The sequence below is a fragment of the Oncorhynchus tshawytscha genome, unplaced genomic scaffold, assembly GCF_018296145.1.
Source record: "Oncorhynchus tshawytscha isolate Ot180627B unplaced genomic scaffold, Otsh_v2.0 Un_scaffold_4246_pilon_pilon, whole genome shotgun sequence".
NCBI classification, from domain to species: Eukaryota; Metazoa; Chordata; class Actinopteri; order Salmoniformes; family Salmonidae; genus Oncorhynchus; species Oncorhynchus tshawytscha.
The window spans coordinates 1,027,472-1,043,919 of record NW_024609831.1 but is presented as its reverse complement, the minus strand read 5'-3'; the positions used below and the strand labels follow the sequence as shown (position 1 = coordinate 1,043,919).

Sequence of the window (16,448 nt, the reverse complement as noted above, 5' to 3'; positions counted from 1 at the left end):
TGTTTCTTAGAGCATGGTGAGTGCGTAGTTGTCCTATGGTTATTTTGCATACAACCTTCCCACAACTTTCTGGGAATGGTGCAGAATAGTTGCTTGGCTTTGGAACATCCTCAGCACATTTAAGGAAGTTGACAGAAAAAAGTTGTTTTCTTGGCATATCATTACTTTAACAGAATGTTTCCTAAAAGTTCTAACATGGTTACAATTTTGGGAATATTCTAGGAATGGTTCCAAGTGGTTAGACATTGGTAATGTTCTAGGAATGGTTCCAAGTGGTTTGACATTGGTAATGTTCTAGGAATGGTTCCAAGTGGTTTGACATTGGTAATGTTCTAGGAATGGTTTCCAATTGGTTTGACATTGTGAATGTTCTAGGAATGGTTTCCAATTGGTTTGACATTGGGAATGTTCTAGGAATGGTTCCAAGTGGTTTGACATTGGTAATGTTCTAGGAATGGTTTCCAAGTGGTTTGACATTGGTAATGTTCTAGGAATGGTTTCCAATTGGTTTGACATTGGTAATGTTCTAGGAATGGTTCCCAATTGGTTTGACATTGGGAATGTTCTAGGAATGGTTTCCAATTGGTTTGACATTGGGAATGTTCTAGGAATGGTTTCCAATTGGTTTGACATTGGGAATGTTCTAGGAATGGTTTCCAATTGGTTTGACATTGGGAATGTTCTAGGAATGGTTTCTAATTGGTTTGACATTGGGAATGTTCTAGGAATGGTTTCCAATTGGTTTGACATTGGTAATGTTCTAGGAATGGTTTCCAATTGGTTTGACATTGGTAATGTTCTAGGAATGGTTTCCAATTGGTTTGACATTGGGAATGTTCTAGGAATGGTTTCCAATTGGTTTGACATTGGTAATGTTCTAGGAATGGTTTCCAATTGGTTTGACATTGGGAATGTTCTAGGAATCGTTTCTAATTGGTTTGACATTGGGAATGTTCTAGGAATGGTTTCTAATTGGTTTGACATTGGGAATGTTCTAGGAATGGTTTCTAATTGGTTTGACATTGGGAATGTTCTCATAGTTCAGAGAAGGTTAAGAAACAATGGTCTTCTGTAGGAATTGAGTACTTCAGTGTAACTTCCTACAAGTTTATTCATGGTTCTACTTAAAGTCATCCTCTCAAATTGTTCCAAGAACATTAAGAAACAACGGTTTCTGGGGGGATTTCAGTATAATGTTTCCTACAGGTTTCCTTATGGTTCTATATAACGTAATTTTGTTAGAATGTTCATAGAACATTAAGAAACAATGTTCTTCTGTGGGAATTTCTGAAAACTTTAATAAGGTTCTAAGAATGTTTTTTTTAAACATATACATTCTGTTCTCAGCAACAACAAAACTCTCTCTATCCTCTCTTGTTAGGTATGTTAAGGTGTGTCGGCTGCGCTCAGTAATTGTCCTCACCTGATCTTAATGAGTGCTTATTTCCTTTGGAATGGGGTCTGTTTGAATAAACTAAAATGAACAGCTTTGTATGAGTTAAATAAATAAACAGCATGGAAGTGCCATCGTGGTGGCACACTGGACTAATTCCATGGATAGAGAACAGAAGATCATAGGTTTCAAACTCACTGACACTCTGTCACAATAAAAAATTAATGACTAAGCAAATGATTTCCATGTGTCCTATCTGTGCTTGTAGTTCAAAACAGTTAACCTAAGATAGCCGTTTTATTAAAAGTCTTAGTCAAACATTCAGTGAAAGTTATAAGGAAGTTACTCAAAAACCTCCAAATAACAATTTTATTCAAAACATTCACAACATTTAGAGAACAACATTAATAAAAACCTCCCAGGAAAAGTTTTAGGGGAACTTTTTCAAAAACCTTCCCGCAAACTAAAATGGAATGTTCCTAGAACAGGAAAAGGAACAGCCTAAAATCCGTAGCACCACGACATTGGCCTAAGTAAATCCGGAACACTCAAATGAGTATGATATGTTACGTTTGGTATGACAGTAGGTTACTTAAGGCAAAAAGGAAAGGAGCATGGTTAACGCAGACATCTAGCAACTCAAAGGTTGTGTGTTTGCATCTCATCACGGACAAGTTTAACATTTTAGCAACTACTTATTACTTTTTAGCTACTTTGCAACTACTTAGCATGTTATCTAACCCTTCCCTAAATCTTAGCCCTTTAACCTAACCCTAACCAGCTGGCTGGAGTGTTTAAGGACCTATTCAGTCTCTCCCTATACCAGTCTGTTGTCCTGACTTGCTTCAAGATGTCCACCATTGTTCCCGTAACCAAGAACGTGAAGGTAACTGAACTAAATTAATGTCGCCCCACGACAGTCACTTCTGTCATCATGACCTGCTTTGAGAGGCTAGATAAGGATCATATCACCTCCACCTTACCCAACACCCTTTACCCACTACAATTTGCATACCGTCCCAATAGATCCACGGATGACGCAATCGCACTGCACACTGCCCTATCCCATCTCGACAAGAGGAATACCTATGTAAGAATGCTGTTCATCTAATACAGCTGCAGCCTTTAACACCATATTGCACTCCAAGCTCATCACTAAGCTTGGTGACCTATGTCTGAATCCAGCCCTGTGCAACTAGGTCCTGGACATCTTGACGGGGCGGTCCCCGGTGGTGAAGGTAGGCAACAACACCTCCACTACGCTGATCCTCAACACGGGGGCCCACCAGGGTGCGTGCTCAGCCCCCTCCTGTACTCCCTGTTCACCCATGACTGCATAGCCACGCACGTCTCCAACTCAATCATCAAGTTTGCAGAAAACACAACAGTCGTAGGCCTGATTACCAACAACAACGAGACAGCCTACAGGGAGGAGGTGAGGGCCCTGGTGGAGTGTTGCCAGGAAAATAACCTCCCCCTCAACGTCAACAAAACAAAGGAGCTGATCGTGAACTTCAGGAGACAGCAGAGAGCACGCCCCCATCCACATCGCCCCCATCCACATTGACATGGCCACAGTGGAGAGGGTGAAAAGCTTAAAGTTCATTGGGGTGTACATCACTGACAACCTGAAATGGTCCATCCACACAGATAGTGTGGTGAAGAAGGCGCAACAGCGCCTCTTCAAGCTCAGGTTGCAGCTACACCAAAAACATAAGTTCCCACGACTTCCAAGGGAACCAAATGTGCTAGATATGGATCATATGTGTTTTTCTCCAATTACAATTGAGTTAATGAGGAATGGCCACGTCATCTTGGCTTCCTCAGATGATTATATAAGTATGAATTGTAATTATGGTAGGCCATCATACTTCTGTAATTTTTAACATTTTAAATTTACCCACATTGTAAATCCCAGTTTGAGTGAATTAGGTCTCCAGATAATGAAGACAATGGTGGCGATTTGTAATGTATAGCTGGCGCTGTGAATAGATGTACTATGCCTCTGAATCTTTATTAATGTGAGTTATCTTCTGTGGAAATCGCAGGGTCGCATCGTAAAGGACATTCTGACGTATACTACGTCCAAGGGTGGAGAAAAACCCTGCTGCCGACCTCCACAAACGATAGCATTACGCAGAGAGGACGCGCGTTTGTGATTCGCGAGAGCTGGCCCTCCCTCCTAGTGGGTGACTTGTTAAAATAGTTTTCGGGCGGAGTCGACTGCAACTGGGATATATCTGTGTGCAGTGAGTACGCAGGAGCAAGCCGTGTACAAGTCCGTCGGTTTTTGGAATTTGGTACTCCGGAGAGGGACCGGCAGACAGAAGGGAACTGAATAAAGAAAGAGCACCACACAGTCGAAAATGTCTTCGAATAAAGACGATGGTGGATGGAAGAAGTTTGTATGGGATTCGGACAAGGGGGAATTTTGTGGACGCACAGGGGGAGTTGGTGTAAGTATGCAATTCTGATATTTATGATCACGTTAATTGGCCATTGTGGCCGGAGGTTTTAATCGAAATTATGATGGATCTTATATGGCACGATCGAACTTCTATTGGGCAGTATGGAACGCGCACCGAGTCTTCATTTAATCTTGGTGCATAGCACCTGTTTGATTTGACTTTGCAGCAATGTGTGCTACAATGGTACGGTGTCACCGACTCCATATCATTGCCCATCGCCACTCGTTGTTCATGGCTCTCCATGTCTGTTTTGTGAGTAATAGCATACGGTGAACATGCGACCAGTTTTTTGCTCATATTTCACTGTCACATGTCCTTGCTAGGAACCTACTGCCTTATTCAAAATAACAGCCTACCGACTGTTCCAAGTAAAGATGGGTTCGCACATCTTAAATTAATATGAGAATCCAAATAGGTCGTTGAATGACGGCGGTGGGAATATGCATCATACATTATTAGAACATGTTATTCTAAAGGTTCGAATCCTAATAGGACAGTAGGCTAGTTGATCACACTGCAGAGACACTGCTATGCCTGGAAGGAGACTAGAACTCTCCATCTTAGTAACATGATCTATAAGCATTAGGATGGAATTACACCATATGTACACGCTGTAGAGACTTAGTTTAATTTCCGATGTAAAATGACACAATCAAAGGGTTAAAAATGCATCATAGTCCAAGGTGATTCAAGGTGATGGGGCCTACTTGGAATTATGGAGAGGACATTCCATCTTGTGTTACTATTCGATGTGGATACTGTGTCACTTTAATTAGCAATGGAAATGTATTAAGTAGACTAATTTTACTTTTGTCGTTTCTATCTGCACCCATGTCTTCCCTCATCTCAATGTCACACAACTACCCTACATTTTCGGTATTCAGAGGATGACCAGCTGAGCGACAATTCATGTTGCAATTTTGCTTATTTAACTAACGCCCTCAAGTTGGTTGGTTTGGTCATTTACTTCAACTGTGTTTTGTGTGTTATCTCAAGGCCAAAACTCGTTTTGGATCTTTTCATTTTTGTGGTGACCATATTTTTTTTATTTTTGTCATTTTTCTTGTTTGGGGGGTTACAAGCACAACATATCATATCATATCACAACATAACATAACACAACATATCATTTAATATTCAGTTCAATAAAGAAGGAGAAGGAAACATAAAGAAGTGAGCCTCCAACTCCACTCCCCCAAACCCACCCATTCAACATGTCTCCAACCAACACTGGTGCTCCTCATCCATCCAATTTAAGTGGTGCATAATTTTGTACGATGTGTGTGACACTATCCAGGACTTTAATGATGACTCGTCTCCATTCGGCCACTTGCATGATTAATTGAATCTGTCTACAATGCAAGAACATATGTTTTATCTGGTGTGATGCATGGAGAGAGAGGAGATATTGAACCCTCGTCTATAATATGGATAATGTACGCACCCTTGTACCGGCCAATTGTGATCAGGGAAAACGCATGATCTGGATAAGACACTGGGTGGTTGTGATGTCCTTATAATTTTGCCAAGGAACAGGTGACATCTTAAGCCCCGCGTAATTGATTGAAAGGGAACTGCTGTCTCCTATAAGATGTGACCTTTTGACATTGTCTTATGCACCACTAGGCCAAAACAGTACTAGCTCTGCAGGTCTGGTGGGTTGGGGCACCACTAGGCCTATACAGTAGTATTTCTGCGGGGCTGGTGGGGGCAGCAGGGTTGGGGGTGACTTGAGGAGATTCTAATACTGTACTAGTACTATGGCTGGACTCGGGGCGGCAGTTAACCTAGCGGTTAAAAGCATTCGGATGGTAACCGAAGGTTGCTGGTTCAAATCCCGAGCCGACTACGTAAAAATCTGTCAATGTGCCCTTGAGCAGGGCACTTAACCATAATTTCTCCCGTAAGTCGCTCTGTATAAGCGCCTCTGCTAAATGACTAAAATGCACTGTACCTGCAGGGCTGGCTTAAGGCAGGGGCTTACTGGGGCTGAAGTCCCTGGGCCCAAGCCTGTGGGGGGGCCAAGAGGAAGCAAAATAATATTAAGTTGTTTTACAAAAAATAATATTAAAAGATGTGTGTGGTGTATCTTTTTACTGCCAACCACAGGACTCTGCCCGCTTTCAATGAGTGTAGACTGCTGCTGCTGCCGCTCTACTAGTCATCAGATGGTGGGAGGAGACTCGGTATGAGGCCCACGTGGGGGGTGGGGGGCTGCTGCCTTGATTAGGTAACTGATTAATAAAAATAAACTGCATAATTAATAAATAAATGTGACTGGTCAATTGTGAGTCGGGAGCAGGGCCCAAGCCCATAGATGGTTCAAGATGCTTTTTAAAAATGTATTTGTATAATAAAAAAATAAAAATGTTTTATCCAACCACAAGAGCCCCACTCTCAATGTTTGAAATCCACCAGAGAGCATAATTTAGCCACAGGAAATGTATAGTTTATTAAAAAAAACAACTGTGGATTAAGTTTTAGCACGAGCACAGACCAAAAAAAAGGAAACGCCAACATAAAGGGTGTTGGGTCACCACGAGCTGCCAGAACGGATTCAATGCGCCATGGCATAGATTCTACAGGTGGACCTATCCATGCCAGGAAAATGTCCTGACTTTAGTGAGAACTGCCATTTATGGATTATAATTCTATGGTTGGTTGTGGCTGTTGGTTTTCCTTTTGCAGATTTCAATATACCAAAACCCCGGGCCTATGATTTCTCATTCTGGACCTGTATACCTGTACTGGTTTTATGCATATCCCAGCTAGCACATTTTGGTTCCTTGGAAGTTGTGGGAACGTTAAGTTTTTGGTTTCCCATTGGTTCTGATTACGAAATAATGTTTCCTGACCTGTAATAATAAAAAATGTTCTGAGAATGTAAGTGAACAGTCCACATGTTCTGGGAATGTATATATTTTCTTTTTAAGGTTGTAGGGAGGTTCTATGGTTCCCTGGAGGTTTTCCTGGAAGGTTTTATTAATGTTCTGAGAATGGAAATTCTAGGTTATTTGAAGGTAATTAAATAACATTCTAAGAACATGTTTCAATAAGAGTAACACTGCTAGCTTAACTGTGTTGAACTCCAAGCACAGATCAGACACATGTGAATTCATTTTATTAGGCATTAATCATTCAAATGCAAAACTTAAAAATTAAAAAAATGTATTGTGGCACGTTGTCAGTGAGATTTGACCCTATGATATTCTGTTCTCTAGCCATGGAATTAGTGCAGCTAGCATGCATTTTTTTTACTCATACAAAGCTGTTCACTTTAGTCTATTTAAACAAACCTCCATTTTAACTTCTTGCGGATCATTGGGACGCTAGCGTCCCATCTGGCCAACATCCTGTGAAATTGCAGAGCGCGAAATTCAAATGACACATCGTAATATTAAACATTCATGAAAATACAAGTGTCCTACATCAGTTAAAAGCTTAACTTCTTGTTAATCCAGCCGCTTTGTCAAATTTCAAAGGCTTTACGGCGAAAGCACACCATGTGATTATCTGAGGACAGTGCCCCGCATACAAAAGCATTACATACATTCTTTCCAACCAAGCAGAGGCGTCACAAAAGTCAGAAATAGCGATTCAAAATAAATCACTTACCTTTGAAGATCTTCATCTGGTTGCAATCACAAGGGTCCCAGCTACATAACAAATGGTCATTTTGTTCGATAAAGTCCTTTATATCCCAAAAAGTTTGTTTATTTGGCAAGCTTGACTCCGTAATCCACCGGTTTCCCTCGTTCAAAATGCATACAAATGAATCCCGTAAGTTACCAATAAACTTTTTCAAAACAAGTCAAACAACGTTTCTAATCAAACCTCAGGTACCCTAATATGTGAATGCACAATACAATTTAAGACAGAATAGTACTGTCATTACCGGAGATAAACAACGAAGTACATGCTCTCACCTGAACGCGCTACAAACACTACAGCCAAAACGGGAGCCATTTACAAAAACAACAAATTCTAGCTAATTAAAAAAAAAAAAAAGCCTGAAACTCTTTCTAAAGACTGACATCTAGTGGAAGCCCTAGGAACTGCAATCTGGGAGGTATTCCTTTTATATTCCAATTGACAGCCATAGTAATCATTGTTGGGCTGAAAAAATCAATTCTGAATGGATTGTCCTCGGGTTTTTGCTTGCCATATGAGTTCTGTTATACTCACAGACATTATTTTAACGGTTTTGGAAACTTTTGTGTTGTCTATCCAATTCTACCATGCATATCCTTGCTTCTGGGCCTGAGTAACAGGCAGTTTACTTTGGGCACCTCAGTCATCCAAACTTCTGTATACTGCCCCCTAGCCCTAAGAAGTTAAAGGAAGCGAGCACTCATTTAAGACCAGATGTGGCCAATTAGTGGGTGTGACCAGCACACTTAACAAGATAGAGGATAGGTTTGTTTATGCTGAGAATGGAATGTATGTTTTTAAATAACTTTCTTTGAACGTTTACTAAAGTTTTCTTAATGTTCTGGGAACATGACTTAAAATAGAACTATGAGGAAACCTGTAGAATACGTTTTATTTACTTTTATAAGTACTTACATTTCCACAGAAGAACGTTGTTTCTTGAAGCTGCAATATGTAACTTTTTGGGCAACCTGACCAAATTCAGATCTGTCTCTCATTGAAAGCAAGTCTAAGATGTGTTAGATCTGTTCCATGTGTGCTATTTCTATGCTTTCTGTTCTTAAGTTTTGTTTTCACTGTCAGTTTTGTACACGACCTGAAAATATAGTATTTTTGTTTATGGAACATATATTTCACAGAGGTTTAGATGGTACAATGATTCTCTACACTATACTTGTTTGTTACTATTTTAGCAACCAGGAAAAGGAGACGTGATTACTGCAACAGTGCCCCTAAATTTAACATTCTCTAAACAATTTGAGAACATTACTTTAAATAGAACCATGAGGAAAAGTTAAACTGTGGTACTGAAATTCCCACCTAAGAAACATATGGTTCTCAGAATGTTATATACTAGCTGGGTATCCTGCACCATTACCAGAATGTTGTGGGAAGGTTGTATGCACAATAACCATAGCACAACTACACTCTCACCAAGCTCTAAGAAACATACTGTATGGTTCTCAGGACGTTATGTTTTGTATAAAAGCTGAGCATGCAGACTGCCCCCATTGTTATTGGGACCTGAATGTATTAAGACCAATAAATTATCTGCGATGTGGGCACTATTTTTAGAGCAACCTAGTCTCTTGTGACAGGCCTAACAATTAAAGCTGAGTAGCTAGCTTGAGATTTGTTTCTGAGTTTAAGAGCAACCAAAAGCGATTTTGACAATTTGATTTACTCTGAAGCCTGAAGTTGTTCTCCTGGCTACTACTGTATGATCTACTGGTTACACTTAGTTTTCCTGCCCTCAGTGAAGAGTCAAGACAATGTCTACTGTTATAGGTGGATTACTATTTGGAACAGGAGCTTTGTGGTTAGGTCACCTCCTGCTCCCTCCATAGGAGACACGGGCTTCTCTGTCTGCATGCATTCTACCTGTATAGGTATCACTGAGCCCAGGTGTGCATCCCAAATGGCATCCCCTATATTGTACACTTCTTTTGACCAGGGCACTACTTGGGGAATAGGGTGCCATTTGGGACTCATTCCAGTTATGGATAGTCTGTGTACGGACCAGGAAGCTTAAAGTAGAAATCAGGTGGGCTTGGATTAGTAGTAGAGCCAGCCAATCTATTTATCTAATTTTTAATAAGTTTGATAGTGTTGTGGTGCAATGGGCAATGACTGGGCAGTCTATTGAGGTTTGATGATAGGATGGACACGCGTGAGATTGAATTGGAGCACTGAGGAAACACTCGTCTGACGACACAATAGGCAGACTTGCTGTTTGTCTTTCTTAAGCTGTACCCTTCTTGTCTCACTTTGTGGTGCAAGACATTGCTTATGTATTTATATTAAAATGGTATGCATTTTAAGTCCCCAACTCCACAAACACTACAGTCAAAAATGAAAGTGGGGATCCACAGTCGACATGTCTGCGGTGTTTAGCGTACTGTACACACTGGCTCTGCAGGGCTGGTTAGGGTGGCAGGGTTGTGTTGACTTGAGCAGATTCTTAACTACTGCAGTAATACTAAGGTTGGACTTAGGACTTCATTATGGGGAATGTTCCTTGTTTTTCAGAGCAGATTTAACATTCTACAATTGCGGAATGCTGGAGTTCTGTATGTGGCTTTTTGTATGACTCAATTGAATGAGTGGAAATGGACCTTGTCAACAACATAACAACCAGATCTTAATTTCATGGCATCACTGGTGTTTGTAGTTTTTTAAAGGAACATTGTATGTCACAATCATCTGTCCTCCACATCTTTTGCATGGTGATGACTCATTTCTCTCTCTCTCCTTTTACAGTTAAAATTCTAGGGTTCTACTTAATCTTCTATGCTTTTCTGGCTGGAGTATTCATCGGCACCATCCAGGCCTTGCTTCTCACCCTCAGTAACTACAAACCCACCTGGCAAGACAGAGTTGCTCCCCCAGGTAAGGTATCACTGTACACTAGACACTGAGCCACTACTGCTGCCTGGGGATAAGAGAGATGGTGTCCAACCACAGTGGCTTCATTTGAATTGGCACCCTATTCTCTACCCACTGGTCAAAAGTAGTGCACTATGTAGGGAATAGGATGCAATTTGGGCTGCAGACAGAGTCTAACATGCATGTTTGTATATCTCAGAGGGGTGGGTTATGTCCGTCAAACATCCTCTTATTGAATTTCACACTTTAACTCGTTAAGGGAGTCCCACTGTGAGATATCAGCTGAATTGACATTAGCACTGTATGGGCCAGAGAGCAGGCCGGCACAGTACCGTTTTGAGGTCCGACACAGAGGACTCTTGTCTTTCAAGTAAACGGTGGGTGTCATCCATGCATGCAGCATGTGGAACTATTTTGATACTGGTTCAGTGTCTATGGCCCTGGCTCATTTAGGCTAGCTTGTACAGTAGTATGCTGACTTCCAATAACAAACTGGTGAAATTAGATTTTTGGCAAAGATGAACAGAAGTGCTTCTGTCAAAATGAACTCTGGTCTAGTAGTGAACTGAATCCTTGACGTGTTCCTGTTTTCCTACTGTTTAAATGCTCATGTCGTATTGGACATTTTGGTGTAGGTAGTGGGTCGGTCAAGTGTCGCAATTCATTCCCCTAAAGGCCTCCCACATGGGCAGAGGCCTCTCTTCCCAATTTGTTAGGGAGTGTAGTGTTTAAAGAACGAGAACTGTTCCCGTTCCCCTTTATTGGACGTTGCATATTTCATGTCTTTCTCCACAGTTTCCTCTTTCTGAGAGGCTTAGTCAGTTTCGCTGGAGTCTCCTGATTACGTGGGTGTGAAATGGAGGGAGAAGTGCTAATTGTGAGCTTTACAGTGTGGTCCCCTAACAGAGCTCTCTCCTGATGCCTTTGACTAGAGTTAAAACAGACCGTGACGTTCTGGTAGACATTGTTTGCTTCCTTTACCAGGGAGAGCTCTGTGGTAAACTGTCAACGGCAGATGCTATTCTCTACTTTATTTTCTCCCCTTACACAACACAACCCAATCCCACAGCACCAGTGCCCTTCCACAGAGCATTAACCCTTTCCTGTTGGTGTTTTCAACCATGACATTGTCAAAGACATGTAAGCTGCATTTGAATTGGGCCTAAAGCCAGTATCCCAGTCATGTCTGTCTGGGTATATATAGCCATGGTCTGCTCGGGGAACCTCCATTAGGAGAGGTAGTTAGGCGTTGATAGTGCGTTACTTTCCACAGGAGGCCTGATAACTGGGCCATGTCTTCACAACGAAGAGGACACCTGAAGGCTCTAACAAGCAGAAAGAGAAGTCTGACTAGGTCTTTATCTCACAAGCTGACAGAGGAGAGAAGCATTACTCTCTTCAGACTCCTCACCTCACTCAGTCCAGTTAGTTCTCTTTAGTTTTCTGGTCATGAAAGATGGAACTTAGTGTGGGGGCTGGGCTGGTTGTAAATAAGGAAGTAGAAGAGAATGGGGGTGGACGTGTTTTGGATCTTGTGTCGTAGCGTAGAGACATTTGTCTTTTATTTGAAATGGGCTTTTCCCTTTTACTGATCTGTCTTTCCTGCTAAGAACAATGACAGGGATTCACCTTGTCTTCCTCTTCAAGACTGTTTTCCAAAGTGTGGACTCTTCGATGGATGACTGCCTCACTGAAAGACTTCATTAGAAAGCAAATTACACTGACTGTTAACTGGTTTCATACTCAGTACTGTTGTGAGTTAGAGTAAATAGAATGGCCACAAGTCCACTGAAACATTATTGTCCTATTATAAAAGTGTGTATTGCTAATAGTACTTTACTTCTGTAACATTGAAACTGATGGTGACTGTCTGTTCTCAGGCCTGTCACACACCCCACGCTCCGACAAATCCGAGATCGCCTTCAACTTGAATGATGTGGAGACCTACTTGACTTACACCAAGGCCATGCGAGAGTTCCTGGTTATGTATGACGATGACAAACAGCGGGACCAGATGAAATACGAGGATTGTGGAGGTACAGGAAGTGTTCCATTCCGCTCTCTACACCCTACCCCTAGCTCTTAGTCCTACCCCCTAGCTCTTAGTCCTACCCCCTAGCTCTTAGTCCTAGCTCTTAGTCCTACCACCTAGCTCTTAGTCCTCCCCCCCTAGCTCTTAGTCCTACCCCCTAGCGCTTAGTCCTAGCCCTAGCTCCTAGTCCCACCCCCTAGCTCCTAGTCCTACCGCCTGCCATGACACAGACCTAAGAGGTGCTCAGTGTGGTGGAAGCTCTACTTAGATGGAGGTGGTACCATCATCTTCTAGCATTTTGCTTATTGAGTCCTTTCTGACGGCCTAACATCAGGTGGGTTAGGAACTAAGTGTCCAGGACATGGAATGGAATTGTGTATTGGCTTCAGAGAGAAGGTGTTTTTTTGTAATTTGTTTTTGATGAATTAGTTGAAGCGAGCAGCTGTGGCTTCCTGTGCTAAGTTGTTTATTTTTGATTTGTCCTCCTCATGCCTTCAGAGCAACCGGAAGACTATAAGAACCGTGGTGACCTGGAGAGTGATGTGGGGATCAGGAAGGCCTGTCGCTTCCAGAGGAGCTGGCTTGGTCCTTGCTCCGGCATGGAAGACAGAGACTTTGGCTTCAAGGAAGGAAAACCCTGCCTGATCGTCAAGCTCAACAGGATCGTCAACTTCAGGCCACGGGTAAATATCCTAAGGACATATGAAAAGTTGACCTCTTGTACAAACTGGTCACTTTGATATTTCCAGTGGCCCCTGGTTGTTAGTTTATGCATATTTCCCCCAAAGTAGTAGTAGTAAATTATTGAATACAAAATCGACAAACTTTCTTAGGTAAAAGTGTTACTGTTTTTGGCAAATTGTTTTGCCTCCTTCCTCACTGTGTACCCGTCCTCCATTCTTTCAGCCCCCCAGCTCCAATGAAAGCATCCCTGAGGGAGCCCAGACCAAGGTCCAGCCCAACGTCATGCCCATCTTCTGCACCAACAAGGTACAGTACGCCAGACAGAATTAGATGGAACAACATCGAATCACAATTGATCATTCCAATGTCAGTTGACAGTAGTCAGTAAAGCAACATTGAAGCCTAAGGGAATGTTGACTTGAATGGGGAATGTTCATTCTAGCAATTCTAGAATTGCTTTTGAGGAATAGTCCCCGTTCCGTCACTAAACCAGGCATTGTAAATGTGTTTCTGGGTGAAGGTCAGATGTCAGAATGACCAAAATAGCACCGTCTTTCTCCTTTTGACTGTCTCACCCAATCTCTTTGCAGAGAGAGGAGGACGCCGGTAAGATGGGTGAGGTGAAGTACTACGGCATTGGGGAAGGTTTCCCCCTCCAGTATTACCCTTACTACGGCAAGCTGCTTCACCCCCAGTACCTGCAGCCCCTAGTGGCCCTCCAGTTCGTCAACCTCACCATGAACACCGAGCTGCGCATCGAGTGCAGAGCCTACGGAGAGAACATTGGCTACAGCGAGAAGGACAAGTTCCAAGGAAAATTTGACGTTAAATTCACTGTCACCAACTTATGACCACAGTTAGGTTCATAGCACTTTTTCTCTCCAGCCCCCTCTCCCCTCCAACCATTTCTCAAAAGTAACAAAATAATTTAGGAAAGGGAGTTGGGGTGGAAATACGAAGTTAAGTTAAAAAATATAAAAAAATCACAACTAGTCTTGAACAAAACTCATAACATACGGGACGACACTTCATCTGTCTGCTTTACACTGGCTTCTCTGCTTCTGTCTAGGGTTAGAATGTAAGTCGCAGGAGGAGTAGCAATAGCATAGTATTTATTCTACTGTAAATGAATAATATTCCTTGAGCCATGGGGACATGTTTCATTTATGACTGTAAATTGTAATTCCACTACTGATGTGTAGCGAGCAGTGTGTCCCCCTCCGTATTGCTGCCTTGTGTGGTTTCTATACATATTTTTGGAGTGTACAGTGCAGTAGTCGCATACATTGGTCCTTTCCAAGCCATGTTGTAACCTGTTTACTTATGTGAGCAAGCTTTAGCAGTCCAAGATGTGTATATACTATATATGAATACTTAATCATTTAAAAATATTGACACGGTACTCTCTGATCTCTTCTGACCCGTGTGAGGAAAAAGGCTGCACTCCAGGGAACTAGGCCTACTCTTTCCTTATTTTTGCCTTTGTCTGATTGATTGTGAGAATTTTCACATGGCTTTTCTTTTAGAATCACTTAAATGTGGGATAAGGGTTTTATTCCGCTATTGTTTCAGGCTTTTACTTCCGTTTGTTCTGTTTGATTTACTCTTAATGTCGAGTTGTGTCTCCAGGTTGTTAAGGCTACTTTTGCCTGTTGTACGGCAACGGTGCTAACTCTGCTTTTTAAAGATGATTGTTTTGCTCAATTACGTCACGTCATCTCACAACGTGGTGTCACTTTCTGATGAATGTTTTAGCCATTTTACATGGTGGAAGGAGTTTTATATTTATGTGGTTGTACTTTTTTTAATTTAATTTTTTCTGCAGAAAAGTGTAATGTATAAATACAATACCAAAGTCACTGGTCCAAGTTGAGAATCTTATCAGAAGCAGTGCTGTACCCTGTGTTTTTAGGATTTCTTGTCGATGTTAAGTGCTAAACGTCAATGTCTAACATCAGTCACGTTATCAGGAGTTCTCATCCGCTCTTGTCATTTATTTAATCCCAGTAAGAAAAAAACCTGAAATAAAATGATGAAAACACAACTTTCTTTATTCCAGTCTCTCTGAAACAAGACCAATACCCTGCTGTAAGGACACACCGCACTAGTCTAAAGTGGAGTCCTCTCCTTGTCTCATTTCCTTTCAATGTGCACTGATCTGAAAGAACAGCACAGGTAAAAGGACAAACCCCTAGCTATAACCTCTGCTTTAGTGCTGTGACCTTCCCTGTCCTTTCAGATCAGTGACAATGGAAATGGAACCACATCAGACCGTTGTATTCCTACCCTAGTCTGGGATTGTTCAGTGAAACAGTCTGGTAGTAGCTAGTGTTCAGAGAGTAGTGAGGATTGGAAAGGAAAAGGGTTGTTTATGTATTTTGAACCCTGCAAAAACACTTGTTAGATTTGAAATGCCCTTAATTAAAAGGAGACCATCTTCATCCAAACGGACTCCTTATCAACTCTAACCAGATGCTAACAGATTAGGGAGGAATAAGTGCTGCCAAACCAGCTCCCCTTGGTGCATCTGCCCTTCCTCTGTTTTCCTATCGCTAATGACTGTCAAGGTCAACTCTGTGCATTTCAGAAGATTTGATTTGACCTGGGGTTTTTTTGTGTTTTTTTTTTTTGCAACGACGTGACAATAGAGAAACCGCTTGTCAAATGATTATTTTTGTTGCGTTGTCAGCTTGGAAAAGACTACAAGCTACCTAGAAATAAAGGATGTTACAGAGAGCTGTCAATGCTAAGTAAAGGATATTCTGTTTTTTTCCCCACTACTAGCCTCAGTTGCCATGGTTACCACAGCTCATCTCCTGAGAGACTGCCATGGTTATCGCAGCTCCTCTCCTGAGAGACTACTGCCATGACTACCACAGCTCAGCTAGCCTCCAGGCTTATGACACATCACCTGGGTGACTGACTAAAACAATGCTGCTCAATCTTTAAAAAAAAAGTTTTATTTAACTAGGCAAGTCAATTAAAAACATATTCTTATTAACAATGATGACCTACCCCAGCCAAACCAGACGACGATGGGCCAATTGGCTTCCAATCACAGTGAAACAGCCTGGAATTGAACCAGGGTCCATAGTGACACCTCTAGCACTGAGATGCAGTGCCTTAGACCGCTGCGCCACTCGAGAGCCAATGTGGAAAGGACTAGCCCTTGATCATGACTCTCAGGTCCATTTCTGTACAGATAAGTCATTGGATGAAGGTGTCTTCTGTATTGGGGAGTTTTAAGAGCCCCAACACTCAGTCTGAACATTAACACTCATCAGGACCTCATCTTTCATATCAGCAAGAAATTATTTTGTAAAAACAAAAAGAT

General features: G+C 41.8%; 1 protein-coding gene across 2 annotated transcripts; it reads left to right on the top strand.

Annotated features, from left to right (window-relative positions):
* The first annotated feature begins 3,610 nt into the window (after window positions 1–3,610).
* Window positions 3,611–15,158, top strand: LOC112240226 (sodium/potassium-transporting ATPase subunit beta-233). 2 transcript variants are annotated; one of them, XM_042319379.1, is made up of 7 exons: window positions 3,611–3,843; window positions 5,770–5,776; window positions 10,273–10,401; window positions 12,279–12,434; window positions 12,929–13,113; window positions 13,337–13,420; window positions 13,705–15,158. In XM_042319379.1, exons 1-7 carry the CDS (start codon window positions 3,760–3,762, stop codon window positions 13,963–13,965), a joined length of 906 nt encoding a protein of 301 aa, XP_042175313.1. In that variant the 5' UTR covers window positions 3,611–3,759; the 3' UTR covers window positions 13,966–15,158. The 2 variants fall into 2 exon arrangements, with proteins under 2 accessions (XP_042175313.1, XP_042175312.1); XM_042319378.1 differs by lacking the exon at window positions 5,770–5,776 and having other exon boundaries at window positions 3,612–3,849.
* The last annotated feature ends 1,290 nt before the right edge of the window (window positions 15,159–16,448 follow it).